The sequence below is a fragment of the Phocoena phocoena genome, chromosome 7, assembly GCF_963924675.1.
Source record: "Phocoena phocoena chromosome 7, mPhoPho1.1, whole genome shotgun sequence".
Lineage (NCBI taxonomy): Eukaryota > Metazoa > Chordata > Mammalia > Artiodactyla > Phocoenidae > Phocoena > Phocoena phocoena.
In genome coordinates, this window is record NC_089225.1 from 63,375,588 (window position 1) to 63,397,416 (window position 21,829).

Here is a 21,829-nt window from a genome sequence, read left to right on the forward strand (position 1 = left end):
TCCAAGTTTTACCATGAACATAGAACATGTAACTTAGCAAGACTCAGATTAGGTGTCTTACTTTTTCTATCCCAGAAGATTAAGTTCATAAGAATAATGAAAACATGTGATCTAGTTCGAATACTTTGTTTTTGTTAATTTACTAAACATTTGTGTTTTGTTTAAAACGAGATAATTTTTAAGTGCCACTAATGAAAGCATAGCTTTAATTCCATGTTTATATCAAGATAAATTTTTGCAAAATGCCACTAAGGGGAGCAGATCTTGAATTCCACGTATATTTAGCCATCTAAATATTTTAGCCATCTTTTTAAGAAATGTTGAAATTTTAACATAGCTCTTTTGTATTCTTTTCAAGTACTGCATGAAAGCTGATCCACATTGTTTAACTTTCTCATGCAATTTTGGGAAAATGGACAGTGGAAAAGAAGCCAGTGTTCACATTCAGTTGGAGGGTCGGCCATCCATTTTAGAAATGGTAAGTCTATGATACAGTGACAACCTTGTGGATAAGATTTCATATAGAATCTACAAACGCGACCATCTTATACAGGTAGGATGGTATGTAAAGAGGCATTCAACAAATTAAGACGGTATGAATGAATGTAAAATCTGGAGCGAAACTCCAAAACTGTTCCATTAATTAAACAGATTACTAAGACTGTAAAATAGACTATATAATTAAGAGATTTTAGAAAGCATGTGTCCAACTATTTATGAACCTTGATCAAATTAGAGAAGTTAGCTGCTTTAACATTTTATATATCTTTTCCAAATTACTTCATGCTTAAAAACCTACTGTTGTGTATCATATAGATTTATATATTTGCTAAAAATTGACTTCCAGAAAATCAAACTAAAACATCAGAATTTATCAACAACAGTAAAACACAAACACGCTTTTAAAGAAGATGAACTTTGAAAGGTTGAATTAAAAATTAACTAAATACATGTTGGACTTCTTCCTAAGAAGCAGTATGCATATTTATGAGAAGTACTTTGAGATCATTGGTTTTATCTGGAGTTCTGTTCTTCAGTTTCCTTATCAGATTAATATGGGTAATTATCTCTTTTTCAGGGTTGCCGCAGATTAGATGATTTTCATAAAGCACTTAGTGCACAACACAGAGTAAGCCAAAGGAAATGAGAGCTATTATGTTTTGTTAAGAGGAGTAGTTGAAATTACCACAAGGTGGTCAAGAGGAACACGCACCAGACAGGGAAATAAGAGCTGTCTGTTCTAGTTGCAAGTTATTTAAACTTTTGCAGCCTCCCTTCGTACTCTTTTTGAGGTCCAGGTTTCTCAACAGCAGGCACTAGTAGTATTTTGGACCAAATGCTTCTTTGTTGTCAGGGGCTGTCCTGTGCATTGTAGGATATTCATCAGCATCGCTGGCTTCTCCCCACTAAATGGCAGTACACCCCCTCCCGAGTCCTGCCAGCCAGAAATGGCTCCAGACATAGCTGACTCTCCTTGAGGGTACAAAATCATCATGTTGAAAAAAACTGCTCCAGATAAAGTATATAATTTATTTTTAGCCCTAAAATTCTACATGTTCTCTCCAAAATGTTAAATAACCTTTACACAGTAGTTTTAACTTAAGAATTTGACAAAAGAATGTATTCTCATCTACCCTAATGAACGCACATATGAAAAATAAGAAATACCTCGATTTTGAATACAACTTCAAAGATCCTTAGAGTCTATGGAGCCTGTCCACAGATGCCCAACCAAGCTCTGGATTCTGGGTGATAAAGCCCTCTGTTTGTTAGACAGTAAAGCTCTGAGTTCAGCCACTGATTTTATTTTTGAATGTTATAAATATTTGTACCAGATTTTTTCATTATGATATTTGGTACACTAATCTGTATTTGATCAGAGCAGAAAGATGACAACACTATTAAGAAAAACAAGCCCAAATAAAATTAATTTGAGGAAATGTTTATCAGACAAAGAAAGTCTTCTTTGGGAATAAAAATTCAATTGCTAAGGTAAAAATACACTGGTAATTATCAAATAGTATTTAAATATTAAAAATTATAAGCATTTAAATCAAGTTCTCTGCAAAGCAGCCACGTTTAATGAAAGGATTTCAACAAAGTGATGCCATATAAATTAATACCAAGGACATGCCTTTGGAACCAAAGGAAGCATTGCATTGCAATTAACTACAAATGGTGAAACCGGAGAAGATAACTTGTGAAAACCTTTAGAATGGAAGTAGTTTCTCATGATTCTTACCTGCTCTATGTTTTCATGAAACAAAACGATGTATCAGGCTACAGTGATCTTTTTTGTTTTATTTATTCAACAGGATGAGACTAGAGCCCTGAAGTTTGAAATAAGAGCAACAGCTTTTCCAGAGCTAAATCCAAAAGTTATTGAACTAAACAAGGATGAGAATGTTGCACATGTAAGATTATTACCTTTTTAACCAAAACGTAAACATTGTGGGAAAAAATATTGCTAGTGTTTGGTCAGGAAAATCATGGCGAGCCTAAAATACTTTACAGGGGATTGGTATTTTCTACAACTGCCAGGAAGGCATGACATAGCTCTTTCAGGAGGTGATTTTGGTAGGATGGATTGGAGGAAGAACCACAGATAAGCCCATTGCACACCCTGTTTCTGCTAAACAATTACCAATGTTTCCTATGGTTTGTGTTAGACCAGCAAGAGAATGGGATGGGTTATTCTGAATACTATTGGGGATCATGGCTTCAAACGAAATAGAGGCAAGGTTTTAAACTGGTGTTTCTATATTTTGCTTAATTTATGTAGGTTCTACTCGAAGGACTACATCATCAAAGACCCAAACGCCACTTCACTATAGCGATTATTTTAAGTAGCTTGCTACTTGGACTGATTTTACTTTTATTGATTTCATATGTTATGTGGAAGGTAAGCCTTTAATAATTACCATTGTTATTAAACCACTCAAAATGCCATTCTTGATCTTCTCAAAGCCAACTTGTGACTCCGTTACTAGATTTCAGCATTTTTAATGTTAATTCTTATACTGATTGATTGCATATTTCTCTTTAGTACCACTGTCTTTCTAGAAAAATATGCCTTCTTAAAGATAACTTCAACAGATGTTCAAACTATAACAAAAGTTTTGAAGGATGTTCTTTCTAAGCATTGGGCAAACACTGCACGTTCTATGTTGAACTTCAGTTCTGGAGAGTGTGCATCACTGAGAAATCCTGCAGTAACAACAAAACAATGCTCTTGAACCCAATATTTCCCAAACTAAGTTTTACTGACTACAATTGGCATTGACTCTTATTATACTCATATCAAATATCTAATGTTCATGATTAATGCTATTTTCAGGCTGGCTTCTTCAAAAGACAGTACAAGTCTATCCTACAACAAGAAAACAGAAGAGACAGTTGGAGTTACATTAACAGTAAAAGCAATAAAGATGATTGAAGACTTCTTTCAAATTGAGAGAATAACAGACTCAGGTTACAGTATACTAAAACAAATTTAGACATTGTTTACAAGAAACCGTGAATTTTGCCTCAGACTTCTTCTATGTACTTCTTTTAGTCATGACCTTGTGACATGTCTTAATGCAGATGAAAAATCCAAGCAATGATTATTCTAAGAGAAAATAACTCACTCCAAAAGTAATATTTTAATATATCCAAAAAGATAATCTTTCAGCTCTTAAATGGATAGAAAAACACTAAAGCATCAGCTTATCCAAGATAAGTAATCCCTGGACAATACCTTGAAATGAGTGCATCTGAATTAAAATTACGTTGAGGAAGTAAACAACTCGACTGGAGAAAACTTGGACTTTGAGGTATCATTCCTTTAAAAGAAATACTATTTACCATATGTGCTGGCTTTGGTAAAATTAATTCCACCAAATAGGTAAGGACTCATTTCTAATAGATCTTTGGAATATGTTCTCTAGAAATATTTAGCAGAATTTTTGAAAGGCTGTTCCCAAATTTCTAATGAATAGAAGAGGAACATTATCATTTTAAAGCATATTTTATCTTTAAAGACATTGATTTGTAATATATTTCCTATAACCTTTGATCAACAACCATTTATTCAGCAGTCTATGAATACTATGGCCTGATGAGCAAACTTCAGACTGAAGTTATACACTGGTTTGAGCTTAATGGGATAATTTCTGGATAATTACTGTTTATACAGCTATTGATTTTTTCTTTCTGTACATATATATATATACACATAAGTTTTTATGAGAAAATATATGTTTATATAGGTATAAATCCAGTAAGTCCTTCTATAACACAATTTTATCAAGGGAAAGGTACTGAAAAGTAAATTGTAAAAATCCATCTTTAATCAAATTTTTTGTTTATAAAAACAACAGTACTTAGAATTCTAATTTATATTCTAAAACAGATCGAATGTTGCACTTTAGCTGATATATGTAAAATATGAAAACTGTACCTCACTAATTTTTAAAAATCAAAGCTCTGCAAAGAACATATTGGGGACCAGTATTTCATACAAATTACATACTGTTTAAACAGTTGACTATCAAATTCAGCAAAGAAATTCTTGTTTAGATGTTACTCCTTTCTCCTCAAACGTAAGTATGAAATGTGTTTTCACCAGTACTATAAGAGCATTCTCTTCTTCAGGGAAATATAGAGAAGCAAATTTAACTGTAAAATTGAAAAATATAGATTTAGCTTGTATCAGGTAAAAATGTGACATCAAAATTTCTATGTTTTAGTGATGACTGAAGTATTTTAAGTTTTTTGTTGGTGTTATCTTAGACTTTTTATAATGAAGTAGTTTTTCTGCGTCTAAAATACCTCTTCACTTGCAAATACAATCACTTTTTGTAATATTTATTCATGCGTATGAACTAAATGCTGATATATAAACACCAGAAAATAATTTCCTCTGATTTGTCCCTACATCTGTCTTGATATGAAGGTTGTGGCCAAATTTTCGAAATCTGTTACAGGAAGTGATAGGTTAGAGGGCAGTCTTTACCACTATGGAAGGGGATTTCTCTTCATAGAGGTCCCTGCCCACAGCTGTCTTCCTCAGACCACTTAATTCCTGTAAGTTATCTGTTCACAAATTGGTGGCTGGAGAATGAAAAATGCACAGAAACTTGTGAAGACATTTGAGCAGTGGGACCCAATGAGCACGAAACCTCCTGAACTCGGGGGTGTACCAATAGAAATTAATTCAATTTTAAAGAACCCTTTGAACAAAAGATACTATTTTTTTTATGATTATTTATGATTAAAAAACAAGTAGTTCTTTCAAGAAAATGTCTAGGCTCATTGGTGGAAAATCAAATCCAAAATCAAATCCAAATTTAGAATTGCTTTCTCAAGGATGATCCCTGAGGAAATTTAAATTTTGTTCCTTCCTACTAGAAATGACACCATTTCAGGTAGGATTCTAACCAGTTAGATATTTTGAATAGTTTGTGTATTATGGATTTCAAAACCCTAAAACCCTACCACTTTGCGTTTTCAACTTTCAGAGACTATTCACCAAAGTGGTACTATAACTTTTGAAAAAATCCATCTTTTTTCTTTTTGGCAAGTAGTCTAGGTATTAGAGAGCTTTTGAAAAAATAGTACTATTTCTGGTTATATCATTTCCTAGCTGTGTAATTTAATACCACTGGATTACGTACCTCATCAAGAAATCAGGACAGTCTTTCTTACATGACCTCTGTGGTCTGTTGGCATCAGGCTATAGGAAATTTAACGTCAGAATTGATGGACTCAAATCCAGGAGTCCAAATTAGTTCATTTTGGAATTAATCTAGGTTAAATATTGATATATCATGTTTATGATATATCATGTTTAAATTTCAAGTATATGAAATAGTTACTTTCCATTCCAATAAATACTTTCCCAAAACCAGAATTTAAATCGTTTTGTATATATTTCACGTCTTAAGCCTAGAAGCTAATTTTTAGTAACATCAAAAATAGCAATTTTAATTTCTTTTAAAAATAGTTTTCTCCTTACTAAAATATCTGTTTAAAACATGACAATATCCCTTCATATTAAAATTCTGATTTTCACATTCCTCTTATAAACAGCTACATGTTACTTTGGAAGCATTCGTTTCTTCCATGCTTTTTCCATAAAGATTGATAAGTCTTGGGTGTACTCTGTAAAGAATATAAGAATATGTATGATTATTTCATCAACCTATCATGCTGTTATTTTTCACACATAACCTCTATCGAATGTGGTGCATAATACCAAATAGAAATCTAATGATAGCCAACGAGCATACATTCATGGCAGAGCTGCCATCTAGGAAAAAATGCAGGGCCTAATAAATCAGCAGCAGTAATTCCTATAAAGCCCAGTCACCCATGCATGTAGAAAGCTCACACCTAGCAGGCTCCTCAGGGAGCCCTGCACACTTCTTATACCCACTGAGTCATAATGCTTATCAACAATAAGTTTGCATGTTCCCAAGCCTGTTTATAACCCATTGCTCTTGTTAATATGTAAAATTGTTCTTACTTACGTAAAATTGTTCTTACTTACGTAAAGTATGCTTTGGAAAGACGATAAAAGCAAACTGAACACAAAGTGTTACAGTATTTGTTGTGGGTAAAAGGAAATTTTAAACGACTGGGGGATTAAATTGTAACCATCTCTGCTATTCAGATGGCATCACAAGGTTTGAGATCTTAATCCATTTTTAAAAATTCAAAATGGAAATTGTAGACGTACATTATGTGTATAGTTTGTGAAGAATGGTAATTCAGAATGCCAACGTAGAGAGACTCATAACCAAAGAAAATGCTTTGGTTCTACATAACAATTAGTGAATAAATACAAAGTTACACTTCTTTATTTATTAAAATTGTACATGTGTCTTTTTATGCTTCCCTGACTTACGAATTTAAAACAGAATTAGCCCAACTGCCTGTTTTGATAGTTATAAGGCGGCAACTTCCATTTATATGTCTATCAGACACAAAACTGATAGTACAAGATGGTGAAATAATTAGACTTACCTAACATGGACCTCTGATGCAACTTCCATTAAATCACCATCTACATTCCAAGGGAAACTGCTTCCTGTAGCAGTTTCATGTGGTCCATCTTCTTCCTCTGGATTGTGTCCACTGCTGTTACTCCTTGGGTGAACTTTTACTTCTTCAACAGTGTAAGTCTCAACAAATGGAAAATTAAACTAAAAAAAAAACCAACCAAAAAATAAATGCAAATAATCTTGGTACTTGCTTTATCCCTAACTGTAATGCAAACTAGGAAAGTTCACTGTGCTCTCATTTGCAAGTAAATATCAGTGTGCATGCTGATGTTTTCATAGCTTTGAAACTCTAATTAGTTCCAATTTCTTTGGAAGAAGGAGCCCCTTTTCTGAAGCTTTCCTAGCTCATTTAGATCTAGCAGCTGGCAAACGTGTTTTATGACAAATAGTATATGTCTATGGAATTGTATACAATAATTTCCAATAGAAACTAAATCTTTAATATTGGTCTGTTGTTATAGAGGATTTATATAATCCACTGACTTGATTATTGTCAACTAGTTTAACTGATGTAGAGCAAACTCTAGAATAAGTTTCTGAATTACGAAGAACTAAACTTATGAAGGTAAAAAGAGAAAGTCCAACCCATGTGATTTTGACAGGTATTTGCCTGTCTCATCCTCACTTTAAAGACGGACACAAGTTGCATGATAATTATGGTTGCTTACTGACCACTCTAGCATGGTACAAAGTCAGCTTCATATTTCAGTCTTTCTTGGTCATGCTACTCAAAGCAACCTACAGATTTAATGTGATCCTTATCAAACTACCCATGACATTCTTCACAGAAATAGAACAAATAATCCCAAAATTCATATGGAACCATAAAAGACTCAGAATTGCCAAAGCAACCCTGAGGAAAAAGAACAAAGCAGGAGGCGTAACCCTCCCAGACTTCAGACAATACTACAAAGCTACTACAAATACTACTACTAATCAAAACAGTGTGGTACCGGCACAAAAACAGACACATAGATCAATGGAACAGAATAGAGAGCCCAGAAATAAGCCCACACACCTATGGACAATTTAATCTTTCACAAAGGAGGGAAGAATATACAATGGGGAAAAGACAGTCTTTTCAGCAAGTGGTGTTGGGAAAATTGGACAGCCACATGAAAATCAATGAAGTTAGAACATTCCCTCACATCATAGACAAAAAATGGCTTAAAGATTTACATATGAGACATGACACTATAAAACTCCTAGAAGAGAATATAGGCAAAACATTCTCTGACATAAATCATACCAATGTTTTCTTAGATCAGTCTCCCAAGGCAATAGAAATAAAATCAAAATTAAACAAATGGGGCCTAATCACACTTATAAGCTTTTGCACAGCAAAGGAAACCATAATCAAAATTAAAAGACAACCTAAGGAGTGGAAGAAAATATTTCCAAATGATGTGACTGATAAGGGCTTAATTTCAAAAATATACAAACAGCTCATACAATTTAATAACAACAACAACAACAAAAACAATCGAAAAGTGGGCAGAATATCTAAATAGACACTTCTCCAGAGAAGACATACAGATGGCCCGTCGGCACATGAAAAGATGCTCATCATTCCTAATCATCAGAGAAATGCAAATCAAAACTACAATGAGGTGCCACCTCACACTGGTCAGAATGGCCCTCATTAAAAACTCTACAAATAACAAATACTGGAGAGGGTGTGGAGAAAAGGGAACCCTCCTACACTGTTGGTGGGAATGTAAATTGGTGCAGCCACTATGGAAAACAGTATGAAGGTTGCTCAAAAAACTAAACATAAGAGTTGCCATATGTTCCAGCAATCCCATTCCTGGGCATATACCCAGACAAAACCTTAATTCGAAAAGATACATGCACCCAGTGTTCAAAACAGCACTATTTATAGTAGCCAAGACATGGAAACAACCTAAATGCCCATCAACAGATGAATGGATAAAGAAGATGTGGTATATATATACAATGGACTATTACTCAGCCATAAAAAAGAATGAAATAATGCCACTTGCAGCAACATGGATGAACCTAGACATTATCATACTAAGTGAAGTAAGCCAGACAGAGAAAGACAAATACCATATGCTATCACTTATATGTGGAATCTAAAATACAACACAAATGAACTTACCTACGAAACAGAAACAGACTCACAGAGAACAGACTTGTGGTTCCCAAGGGGCGGGCAGGGGAGGGAAGGATTGGGAGTTTGGGATTAGCAGATGCCACCTATTATATATAGGATGGATAAACAACAAGGTCCTACTGTGTAGCATAGGGAACTGTATTCAATATCCTGCAATAAACCATAACGGAAAAAAATATGAAAAATATTATATATATGTATAACTGAATCACTTTGCTGTAAGCAGAAGTTAGCACATTGTAAATCAACTATACTCCAGTAAAAAATTTTTTTTAAATTTAAAATTTTCTTACTTGCCTAAGGAAACTATAGTGAAAAAATATATATTCTCTGAAATAAGTAAGATAGCCAAGTAACTTTTTAGTAGAAATGCACAACTACTCATTTATTTCAGTTTTCAGATAAATGGCATGAGGTTTATCACAAATATATTATCTACATGTTTTTTTCCCTTCTTTCACATATAAACCTCGATGAAGCACAGAATTTTAAAAGTTGCCAGAAAACTCTTTTCCCCAATACCCTTATTTTGCTATATGTGGAAACATCAATGTCCAGCAGATCTTATAGTTTATACTGAATAATGCATGGGTTACGTGGTGGATAATACTGGGTTACATGATGGCAACAGTTGTTCTATTTGAAGTACAGGGTTAGCAGGCCCCAAGCAACTCTCTGTTGGAAAAATCAAGGCTCTCTCTAAAACTGCCTCATAGTCACTGCATTAGACTTCCCATTTCAGGTGTAAGGTTTGGGGCCACACTTCACACTGCACTTGTAAAATGTTCTACATTTTTCATTCATTGTGAAAATAATGTGTTTTAGTTGTTTTTTTAAACATTTTTTAAAATTTTATTTATTTATTTGATTGTGCCGGGTTTTAGTTGCGGCAGGCAGGCTCCTTAGCTGTGGCATGTGAATTCTCAGTTGCGGCATGCATGTGGGACCTAGTTCCCTGACCAGGGATCGAACCCAGCCCCCCTGCTTTGGGAGCACGGAGTCTTAACCACTGCGCCACCAGGGAAGTCCCAAAATAATGTGTTTTAAATGAGTCAGTGATCACTGGCCATTATGGGTTAAATTGTGTCCCCCGTAAAGATATCTAGAAGTCCTAACTCTTAGTACATGTGACTGTCACCTTATTTGGAAATAGGGTCTTTGCAAATGTAATCAAGTTAAGATGAGGTCATTTGGGTGGCCCTAATCCAATATGACTAATGTCCTGGTTAAGAGAGGAGAATGCCGTGTGAAGATAGACACTCAGGGAGCATGTCATGTGATGAAGGGGTCAGAGACTTGAGCCATGCAGCTAAAGCCAAGGAGTGTCAGGAACTGATGGCCATCACCAGTAAGTCTATTGTCTTACATCACCAGTTTTCATGTACACACTTCACAAAATGAAGCTCCGTTCATCCATGCATGCACATTTATTACCTAGGAAGCCACAGACATTGTTAGATGGGACTTAGGGAAGCCAAGAGCGTGATATCACGTGTGAGGGTGTGTTTGGGGCATGAGGAAGGGAAGTTAACAATTAAAGTTGTGATATATATATAAGTGCCATGATGGTATAAGCACAGAGAAATGAGAAGAGGCAAACAGGCTCAGGATATTGGGTGAATTGCCCTCTTGAGCTGTGTCTTAACACAGAAGAATTAGCCTGGAGGTGAAGAGAAGCTCTGGAGAGAGGAAACCACGTTTGCAAGAATACAGAGATATGCCATGATCAAGCATAGTGTGATACTGATGGCAACACTGGTATTTTGGCATTTATTTTTCAGAGTATGTTAATGCCTATATTTGATTTTAAAACATAGACACATATGGTGTTATGGGCTGAATTGTGTCCCCCCTTTCTCCAATTTATATGCTGAAGTCCTAACTCCCTGTACCTCAGAATGTAACCATATTTGGAGATTAGGTCTTTAAAAGGTGATTAAGTTAAATGAGTCTTTTAGGGTAGGCCCAAATCCAATATGACTGGTGTCCTTATAAAAGGAGGAAATTGGGACACACAGAGAGACCCCAGGAATGTGCATGCACAGAGAAAAGATCAAGTGAGGACACAGCCAGAAGGCAGCCATCTGTAAGCCAAGGAGACAGGTCTTGGGAGAAACCAAACCTACCCAGTCTGTGGTATTTGTTATGGCAGCCCGAGAAAACGAATTCAATGACCAAAGCACGAGAAATCTGGTGGAGGATGGCAAGAAGCGAGGCTGTGACACAGGCAAGGGCTAGAATACAAGGGGCCCTGTATTCCACACTGAGGAAATTTGATGTCATCCTGATGACAATAACACATTGAAGAATTAGGCAGGAGATAAATCAGATATGTATTTTAGAAAAATCCTTCTAGAATGCAGTGTGGAAGACCAGAGAAAAGAAAGATCAGAAGGAGGCTATTGGAAGCAAGAAGGGATTAAGGTTTGAATTAATTGGTGGACTGGTTGTGAGGAATGAGGGAGAGGGATCCAGAGTAACTCCAGGATGGGTAGAGAGTGGTACCATTGCCCTTTGTAGGGAAACACAGAAGGAGCACCATCAAGGAAGAGGGCGATAAGGTAAGTAGTGGACGTGCTGGACTCAAGATGCCTGTGAGTTTTATAACCTTCTCAGCACACAGGAAGGCACAGTAGTCCTGCAAATCAGAAAGGAAGAGAGAACCCTTGGTAGTGTGCAAAGTTCAGATAGTGGTTCAAGCAATGGGAAGCAGTGAGATCACCCAGGAAAAAGTATCATGAGAAGAAGGTTACAAACAAATCCCTGGGGAATAACAAGGGTTTTTAAACCCCCTAAACAAAAATGAGGGTCAAAGCAAACGTAGGAATGTTTTCAATATGAACAGAGGAAACAAAGGCCAGCTACAGGATGGAGTTGAAAAGACCTGAAGAGGAGTTTTTACCTCTATCTATTTCACACAGAGATGGGAAACGCAAGATGCGTCACCTACAAATGATGGTTTTCAGTACATTCTACAATTGTTCAGATACGCGAACATTCAGTTCAACCTGGAAAGATGGTTCAGAGACCTAGACTGTTGCTCTCCTTAGGCTGAAGTGCCGCCTTTCCCTTCCTGGATACCAGAACTGCTACTAATTGAGAGTGGATTATATAATCTTACATTTATCTGGTCTTTATAATATTACATAATTTATATAAGTTTATATTTTTGAACATGTCACCATGAAGGAAAGAGACTACACATACACATGTATATGTGTATATGTATGTCTGTGATTTTTACACAAATGTATCAGATTAACATTGCTTGAAAGCAGTCACCTTGGGAATCAATCCAATTATTCTTACTATATACTATTATGCAAAACAGTTTAGAATTTCTTTGCAAAAAACTACAGAGCAGTAGCATGGACTTGAATTTTTGGAAAGAGCTGAGCCAATCAGTTAAGCCTAATGAACCACACACACATACACAGGCAATAGTTTTTTTGTATCAAAAGCAAGATATGACTGGTTGAGTACCTGAGAAAAATGGTTGTGTCTTGCATAACATGGTCTTCTTTTGAAAAACTTTACTTTCCTATAGATACAGAATTACATTCCCTACTATGTCTTTGTCTTTATTTTTTATAGTAAGCATCTATTACTTTTAAAGTCAGAAGAAAGCTACTTTCGTAATGAAAAAAGTATGTCTACAAAAATTACCTAAGACATTTGACCCTTAGGCAATTCCAAAAGAGAACTTCTGTAAGTAATCTGTGCAATCGTGCCTCTAAAATAAATATACAGCTTCTCAGGGTAAGTACCTTGGGGTTATTACTCCTTTAAGTTCTCATATTTATTTAATAGAAAAAGAATAGGAAAAGTTTATACCAACATAATGGCACTCATTATCTCTTGGAATATAGAATTTTGAGAGCTTTTTATATATATTATCTTGTTTCTATTTTCTGACTTACAGAAAAACCAATGAACATGTATTGCTTTGGATTAAGAAAAATAATAAAGTTGCAAACAAAATTAGCAACATCTGAAAAGGCATACATTCCTTTAAAAATCAATAAATCACTATTTTCCCAAACACATAAAGTTATTAGTTAGTCTTACAACCTACATTATATCAGCTTTTTTCCACTTTGTCTCCTTAGAGATTTATATTTAAAGAAAATAGGACTGTACATAATTTTATGACATAATTTCCTAAACATTTCATTCAACTGGTTGCTCAATAAATATTGATCAAATAATGTAGTAGGCAGAGGAGAACTGAAACTTCATGAAGCCTGCCTGAGAAAGTTTAAAATTATAAAGAAGCAAAAATGAGAGCCTTGCAGTGGCTACCTATGTAAGAAAGATACACCTGCTAGTCACCGGCTGGATTTACTCTCCTTCCCCCATCTGTTCTCCCCCAGCTACATCCAGGCACAATTTTATACCTGTAAGAAGGTATGAGACTGTAGGGTTTTACATGCATACTATGTACTTCAAGATTCATAATTTCAGAAATTCACATATTTCTGGATCGGTTTCCTAATAACCGGCTCAAAATGTCTGCCAAAAGAATATGGCTTATAACAGTTATTGCTTCTCTTTAAAACAAATCCCTTAAGAATGGAAATACAGTTTTATCTATCTCTACAAATACCACCACACATCCTAAGTTTAGAATAAAATAAATAACATCTATATAAAAGTAGTGTATTTTAAAATATATTTCTGCAAATCTATTTCAATCAATGTAAGTAGGCTGATCTTGAACAACAGGAAAACTCAAAGGTCATAACTTTAGAGGGAGTCTGCTGCCATAAAATTAAGAAGGCTAAAAATCTCAGATTTCACTACTCTTCATTCTGAAGAACAGCTGAGTATGTCATTTTATCCTTAATTTACTTCACATTTCAAAATAACACTACATTTTCTATTTTCTCTTTGCACACACACACATAAATGTGTATAACCACCAACCCACAATTCAAAAAAGGCCAATCCATATTAATACTGGTGGATACTTTTCAGAATTTGAAGAAAGAACAAGTTGAAAGAAAAAAAAAAGGTTAATGCATTCAGAAGAAAATAAAGCTTTCTTACAAGGCAGGACTCGGTGTCAACTCTCGCAGCATCTCTCTCCCCATGATTAATTGCTTTGCACACAGGTAATCTAAATGGTTTACTGTACCTGGTTTTTAACACTTGCATATCTTTTCAGGTGTTTTATAAATTCTGGTCGAGAAGTGTTTCTTGAAATTATAAGAGCCATGCTTCCGTCATTTAATCTGAAATTAAATATTTGTATTTGACATTAAAATATTTATTAAGAGAAACTACTCTGTATCATTCCTCCTAACAAATAATGTTTACTAGAAGTTGTAGGCAAGCTAGATAAATCACCATCACATTAAATTTACCTAAAATTATTAAATCATATCTTGCTGTGCTGTCTTTTAAATGAAACAGCCTTTCAAATTAGTTTTATTAAACAACTGACTGATTTCCTTCTCACCAAGCACTGACACCAAGCACTTCTTAAAAAATGAATCACCGTGCATCCTATTCACATATCAAGACATAATTTGAAATCCAATGTACTTACTTAGGGATTCTAAGTGTGAAACCATGTATTTTTTTAAAGATGTGTTGTACGATAGTTAATAAATACAAATGGTCTAACAACTAGTTCAACACTTTTTAAAATCTAAAGTGTGATTTAAATATTTATTTATGGGCAGGTCTAAGTGACATAGGAAACCAAATAAATCAGAGGCTCTTGGATGGATGAACTGGAGTGAACAAATGCTACCACACATGTTCAGTTAAATGACTGAACATTTTAATCTTGCATAACTCTTCAGTTCAATGTAAGAGGCTGCAAATTTAGAGGTGTGATTTAGTGCCAAAAAGCCACTCACAGATGCATCTAGCTTTAGAAGGCAGTTTGCAGAAATATGTGCAAATGACTTCTAGGCTCAGTTTCAGTGCAAATATAAAGTTATTCCAAGAATAACAATGATGACATAAAAAAGAGCTCTTTAAATCTTATGGAAGCTCAGGTTAGAGCTGTAAGGGACCTTGGAGATTACCCAGTCATTCACTCAGTTTATGTAGAAGGAATAGAAGCCCCGAAGTTTAAGTGATTGGTTCAAAGACAGAGAAAAACAAAATAATCACTGGAACCAGAGCGCTTAATCCAGGGTCCACCATTCCTTTTACGCATTACGTCACCTCTTCCCAACTGGAAATAAATAGTACCAAAACATCAAAAAATCTAGAAACAATAAATGCTGGAGAGCATGTGGAGAAAAGGGAACACTCATACACTGCTGGTGGGAATGTGAATTGGTACAGCCACTATGGAGAACAGTATGGAGGTTCCTTTAAAAACTACAAATAGAACTACCATATGACCCAGCAATGCCACTACTGGGCATATACCCTGAGAAAACCATAATTCAAAAAGAGTCATACCAAAATGTTCACTGCAGCTCTATTGACAATAGCCAGGACATGGAAGCAACCTAAGTGTCCATCGACAGATGAATGGTTAAAGAAGATGTGGCACATATATACAATGGAATATTACTCAGCCATAAAAAGAAACGAAAATGAGTTATTTGTAGTGAGGTGGATGGACCTAGAGTCTGTCATACACAGTGAAGTAAGTCAGAAAGAGAAAAACAAATACCGTATGCTAACACATATATATGGAATCTAAGAAAAAAAATGTCATGAAGAGCCTAGGGGTAAGAGGAATGAAGATGCAGACCTACTAGAGAATGGACTTGAGGATATGGGGAGTGGGAAGGGTAATCTGTGACAAAGTGAGAGAGTGGCATGGACATATATACACTACCAAACGTAAAATAGACAGCTAGTGGGAAGCAGCCGCATAACACAGGGAGATCAGCTCTGTGCTTTGTGACCACCTAGAGGGGTGGGATAGGGAGGGTGGGAGGGAGGGAGACGCAAGAGGGAAGAGATATGGGAACATATGTATATGTATAACTGATTCACTTTGTTATAAAGCAGAAACTAACACACCATTGTAAAGCAATTATACTCCAATAAAGATGTAAAAAAAAAAATAGTACCAAAACATTAGTGTTTTGTGCATTCTTGATTTTTTTTTAATTACTTAGTTTTTACTGGTAAACATGAAAAGCATTTCACGTGTCTACGTTTCAATACTTATTAGTAATTGAAACACAAGCTATGTGCCTGGCACTGTTCTAAATATTTTCCATACATTAATGCATATAATCTTAGAAAAATTCGAATATAAAAAAATTAGTTCCTATCAGCAACTCACACTGAGGTATTTTGAAGTAAATTATACTTTCCTGTGAAAAAATTAAAGGTGGAAGTGGAAACTCCTTTGCAATTTCGCTGAATCATCCAGAAGCTAAATTTTTGAATACTTGGTCAGCTGAGGCTCTGATGTAAAGGCCTTTAAAAAAACGGCATGTTTGCTTACAATCCACAGAAGACATCTCTAACTAATCACCCTCCTCTGAAAAATTCATCAATGCAGATGGAACCTGGAGAGTAAGCAGTGGAATTCCAGGCCAGCTGGAAAATGACTGGAGCAGCTTGGAAGGAGGCATGAATCTACTGCTCCCAGGAGAGCAGGACTACTTCCCACGAAGGTCCTCGAGCAAACACGAGAGTCAGAGATGGCGCCGGGTTAGAGCAGCATTGTGTCGAGTCCTGGAGAATGCAGCTCTAGTCAGCCAGCCAGATCTTCACTTTTCATGGGGGAAACTACACTAGGGAGATGCACAGCTATCTAGGGTTTCTGAGGGTATGGGGAGGAAACAATCGGCCTCAATTTCTAAACCACACAAGCTCCAGCACTAGAGATAATTAATGAGACTCTGACATCTGATTTTTAAAATAGTTTCTCGGGCTTCGCTGGTGGCGCAGTGGTTGAGAGTCTGCCTGCCGATGCAGGTTTGTGCCCCGGTCCGGGAAGATCCCACATGCCGCAGAGCGGCTGGGCCCGTGAGCCATGGCCACTGAGCCTGCGTGTCCGGAGCCTGTGCTCCGCAACGGGAGAGGCCACAACAGTGAGAGGCCACGTACCGCAAAAAAAAAAAAAAAAAAAAAAAGTTGCTCTTCTTCTCTAACTTTGGATATTTCCCTCTTTCTTACCTTCCTATCAATTGCCAAGGAAAACATTTTAAATCAATCCCTTTACCAATTGTTAATCCTTCAGATTAAATATTTTGCAGGGAAGTTGAAACTAATCATTAAAATGATGTTATGAATTGCCAAAGTTCATACATAAGTCATTCTTTTATTCCACTTCTGGGGAAAATCTAGCGGTGACGACATTACGCAACATTCATCACCTTTCTTCTGTGCTCTACAGAAACGCAAGAGAAATATATTTTCAGACCAACGATGGACAACTACATGAAAAGGATGTGCAAGAGATGGAACAGCTATAGCTTGTGGATAAAATGATATATAAAATGTCTCATGAAAATGTGGGCAGTAGATTCCGATGTACCACAATTCACACTAAATATAACTAAAATGTTTCCTTTGACTAAAAGTATCATACACACATACATGCTATTCCTGCTAAGGTTGTATACGTCTGCACTAAAATCGAAAGGCAGAGGGTGCATAAGGAATACCAGAATTAAACATAATATTCTCAATGACTGGTAAGTAAATAAAGCAAAGTAGACATAAAATAACACAATAAGATCATGTCAATAAAACCCAAGGAATATTATTTTAGCCTCAGTGATATTAAAACATCAGAGTAAATTATCATTTTTCCAGTATAACAGTTACTCTCAGCCTACTCTGAAGACAAATCCCTTAAAATCAACTCAGAAATGACCTCTTGATAATATTCTAGTTAGCCAAGAGTTAGCAGGGTATTCTGAAAGATAAATGTGGTTTATAGAAAAGTTTCAATGGGGCTTCCCTGGTGGCACAGTGGTTAAGAATCTGCCTATCAATGCAGGGGACACGGGTTCGAGCCCTAGCCCGGGAAGATCCCACATGCTGCAGAGCAACTAAGCCCGTGCACCACAACTACTGAGACTGCACTCTAGAGCCCACGAGCCACAACTGCTGAAGCCTGCGTACAAGAGAAGCCACCACAATGAGAAGCCCGCCCACCCCAACGAAGAGTAGCCCCCGCTCACCACAACTAGAGAAAGCCCGCGTGCAGCAACAAAGACCCAACTCAGCCAAAAATAAATAAATGAATGAATGAAAAGTATCAATGATTCAATAAAAACGCTTACTAACCTGGTATTAGGTGCCAAGCCTCTAGGTGCCACTGAACACAGGCATGGAATTGCCATAATGCTGACATTCAAGAACTGACCCTGGATCATTTGCCACTGATCATTACAGTCTAAAGGTAATGGAAGGGATTGGTTACTTTCCCCCACCAGATCAAAATGTCAATAGAGCCCTGCTCAGTTCTCAAGGAGGTAACTTCATACTCACCAGATTTCAGAGATCCCTGTGCCCTCCTAAAAGTAAGAAAACAAGACAAAGAAACATCACATCGCACACAAAAAAATAGCATCTATTAAACATGAGATGATTAGAGAACCCAACATTATATATATTAGATTCAGCAGTAGGTAAAAATACGTGAACAATTCTGTCACTGCATTAGTTGTTGATTCATTGATTCATCAGTAACAATGATTTTCAAAATTTCTTTTAAGACTAGAGCACTTCCTTTGTGTGGCTTTGAGTAATATTTTTATTCCACATTAGAAATTCTCATGAGGGCAGAAACTATGGATTTTGTTTGTTTGTTTGTAGGCGTATTTTATCCAAGGTGTCTGGCATACAGCAGGTACTTTAATAAACAGCTATTGAATGGACGGATGGATGGATGGATGGAGTGAATAGTTATTTCTGAAGACAGATGCCAAACTACATGGCCTAATAGGATCTGTAGGACCCCATGATTCTATATTCTTCACTAATACGATAGAAGAACAACCAAAGATCACAAGTCTAATAAACTGTTTATATCAAACAGTTTTATGCTTCAAAGAAAGATATAGACTCCTGTATTACTTTGAGCTGTTCACTTACCTTTCTTCTATATCCTGAGGGTCGTTAAATGGTAAAAATGATATTTCACATTCCTCTGGCCTAAAATATAATGAAATTTGTTATTAGCACTCATTGACTCTGGGATATGAAGTTTGGGGGTTAAGAAAAAAAGACTTACTTAAGTTTTGCCAGTGCCTTAATGACAGCAAAATCCATACGTTGGTTAGGGGACATCCATCGATGTTTTTCTGCCAGAGCCAAAGCTCTTCCACCAAAGCCAAACATAGCTGAGAACCCAAAGCGAAGAAACTTGCCAGTGGTGCTGAAGGTGCAGACATCGACCGGTTGTACGTGCCCTTGAATGTTATATTGAGTATTAGTCAGCAAGTAAGTACAGCCAGGTGTCAAAATGGCAAACATAGGAGAGCATATTTATTTACTCAGAGAAGAAGAAGAAAATGTCAGGCTACTTTATACCATAATATCCTATTTTCTCTTCCACTACCTACAATTACTGCAATTGCCATTTATAACTTTTTTTTTTTTTTTTGCGGTACGCGGGCCTCTCACTGTTGTGGCCTCTCCCGTTGTGGAGCACAGGCTCCAGACGCGCAGGCTCAGCGGCCATGGCTCACGGGCCCAGTCGCTCCGCGGCATGTGGGATCTTCCCGGACCGGGGCACGAACCCGTGTCCCCTGCATCGGCAGGCGGACTCTCAACCACTGTGCCACCAGGGAAGCCCCATTTATAACTTTTTCAGGTACCAAGGGGAGAGACACAAAGTGGTAAATGTTGCAGCTTACTGCTATTTTAAGCAAAACATGGCTAAGGAAGTGAAGTTGAAGTACATGTGCAGAGCAAACTCAGATTTAACAGATTTGCATTTATTAGAGCTTACATGCTTTACATCAGTTGAGATAATAAAAGGTCTAGTGGAAGTACACTGGCTAAACATTTTTTTCCTGTGCTTTTTTTTCTTTTAATAACTAGTCCTAGAGTTTTGGTAGTCAAACAACAGTACCTGATATATTTCATCAGTATGCATGGATTTTCCTGACCTGGTTATAAAATTGTGATCTTGAACATTACTCTATTACCTTCTATCAAGATTATAGTAGAACTTCACTTACTACTCTTTAGAGCACCTGTATTCTGAAAAGATCAGCAGTCAAAATAGTGAAGCTTTGCCTAACTGACTTTTGGTTTTTAGTCAAACATTTCTCTGCTTTGAGAGATAAAGAATCTGTCTTGGACAAGCCTGAAGGATATAAAATAGCCTTCCTTATATAAATAGAAACTTCCTTATAAAACATAAACTTCTTTGGAAGAATTCTTACCCATTATAATGTGCAAAGTTGCAGTGACCACGTGAGAAATTCCATGGAGGGAATGTGCCAGTACATTAGTAGATCCTGCCAAATCAAAGTTAAAACATGTATGATCAGTAACAGCAAACATTTTCAATTAACCATTTGCTCCTACTTTCTAGAGATGTCACTACGTGATGTTCAAATGAAAAATTAAGTGGAAGTGTATAAGTTTTTGTGCACATCATAGATGCACACTGAATGGCTACTCAATTATTACTTAATCTTTAAATAACTTAAAAATTAGGAAACAAGTTATAGTATCTACTTGCTCACAGCTTCTTCCATCATGAATGTCTGTTTTCTACCTGAAAAAGTGCTAGTTACATCAAAGTCTGCTCCATTCAACTTTAATAAACAGGCTTCTTTACCAAAATGCACACCAACAGCAGAAGGATGGCTCTGGAAAGCAGACAAATGCATAAACACAAAAAAAGCCAAATAATAACTAAGAAAAAAGTATAAAATCAAGATATGCTTTAAATACATTTTAAAGCTCTCAACCAAATGGAGATCCCTTCTATAATCTGAAAAATGGTACCCCAGATGAAGAAAACTCTTCATCCCATGGTATTTGCCATAGTTTGAGAATCTGTATTGTGACATTATAGGTTTCTGTTTTCCATAATCACTAAGATAATTTAAGATCCACATGAATTTTTCCCACCAGCCTACAGAGAGAAAGAGCTTTCTCAAGTCAGGCCCCTGTAACATTTGTGTGTGTCTGAGATCTTGGGGTAAAGGCCTGGTTTCGAAGGGGAAAATACCAGCTAGCCACTGCCATTCCCAGGAGGTAAAAAGCATTTAAAATTAAGAAGCTACATTTTTCTTGACTTAAGTCCAGTAACAGCCAAGAACTGTGAAAGCATGGATGTACTGTGTACAATAGCTATCAATGCAAAGGCTAGCTAACCAGGAACTTTCCTGTGTGGTCATATGTAATCCCTTCGGTTTGTGTCACTTTGAACAGATGTATTATGCTTGGGCTGCTCAGCTGGAGAAGCTGAGTCAATGAAGCCATTATCAAGCAAGACTGTCATTAAAACAATAGTCATCGTGAAGTACCTATCTAAGCATTCATGATTTCCAGACCTCTAGTGAAACCAATGCAAAGAAATGTCCCCCATAACCAACTGGTAAACTGGTTTTAACTGATTCATCAAACAGTAGTTTATGTTCTGACCCTTGTTACTCAGAATATGTCCCACAGCCCAGCAGCGATGGCCACACCTCCGTGTTTATTACACTGTTGATTCTCAGGCCCCACTCCAGACCTAAGGAGG

The 21,829-nt window shown here is 36.4% G+C and overlaps 2 protein-coding genes across 2 annotated transcripts in view; one reads left to right on the forward strand and one right to left on the reverse strand.

The window, feature by feature from the left end:
* ITGA4 (integrin subunit alpha 4) overlaps window positions 1-3,436 on the forward strand; it is an 86,422-nt gene extending 82,986 nt beyond the window's left edge. Inside the window, exons 25-28 of the mRNA XM_065880269.1 lie at window positions 359-478; window positions 2,316-2,414; window positions 2,783-2,902; window positions 3,338-3,436. Coding sequence (XP_065736341.1) covers window positions 359-478; window positions 2,316-2,414; window positions 2,783-2,902; window positions 3,338-3,436 — 438 coding nt within the window. The remainder of the gene's footprint in view (window positions 1-358; window positions 479-2,315; window positions 2,415-2,782; window positions 2,903-3,337) is intronic.
* A 2,626-nt stretch (window positions 3,437-6,062) lies between these two features.
* CERKL (ceramide kinase like) overlaps window positions 6,063-21,829 on the reverse strand; it is a 144,509-nt gene continuing 128,742 nt past the window's right edge. The window contains exons 6-13 of the mRNA XM_065880155.1: window positions 20,517-20,591; window positions 19,358-19,535; window positions 19,219-19,278; window positions 18,613-18,638; window positions 18,409-18,517; window positions 14,321-14,417; window positions 7,009-7,187; window positions 6,063-6,144 (exon numbers count right to left, since the gene is read on the reverse strand). Of these exons, the coding sequence (XP_065736227.1) occupies window positions 6,063-6,144; window positions 7,009-7,187; window positions 14,321-14,417; window positions 18,409-18,517; window positions 18,613-18,638; window positions 19,219-19,278; window positions 19,358-19,535; window positions 20,517-20,591 (806 nt within the window). The remainder of the gene's footprint in view (window positions 6,145-7,008; window positions 7,188-14,320; window positions 14,418-18,408; window positions 18,518-18,612; window positions 18,639-19,218; window positions 19,279-19,357; window positions 19,536-20,516; window positions 20,592-21,829) is intronic.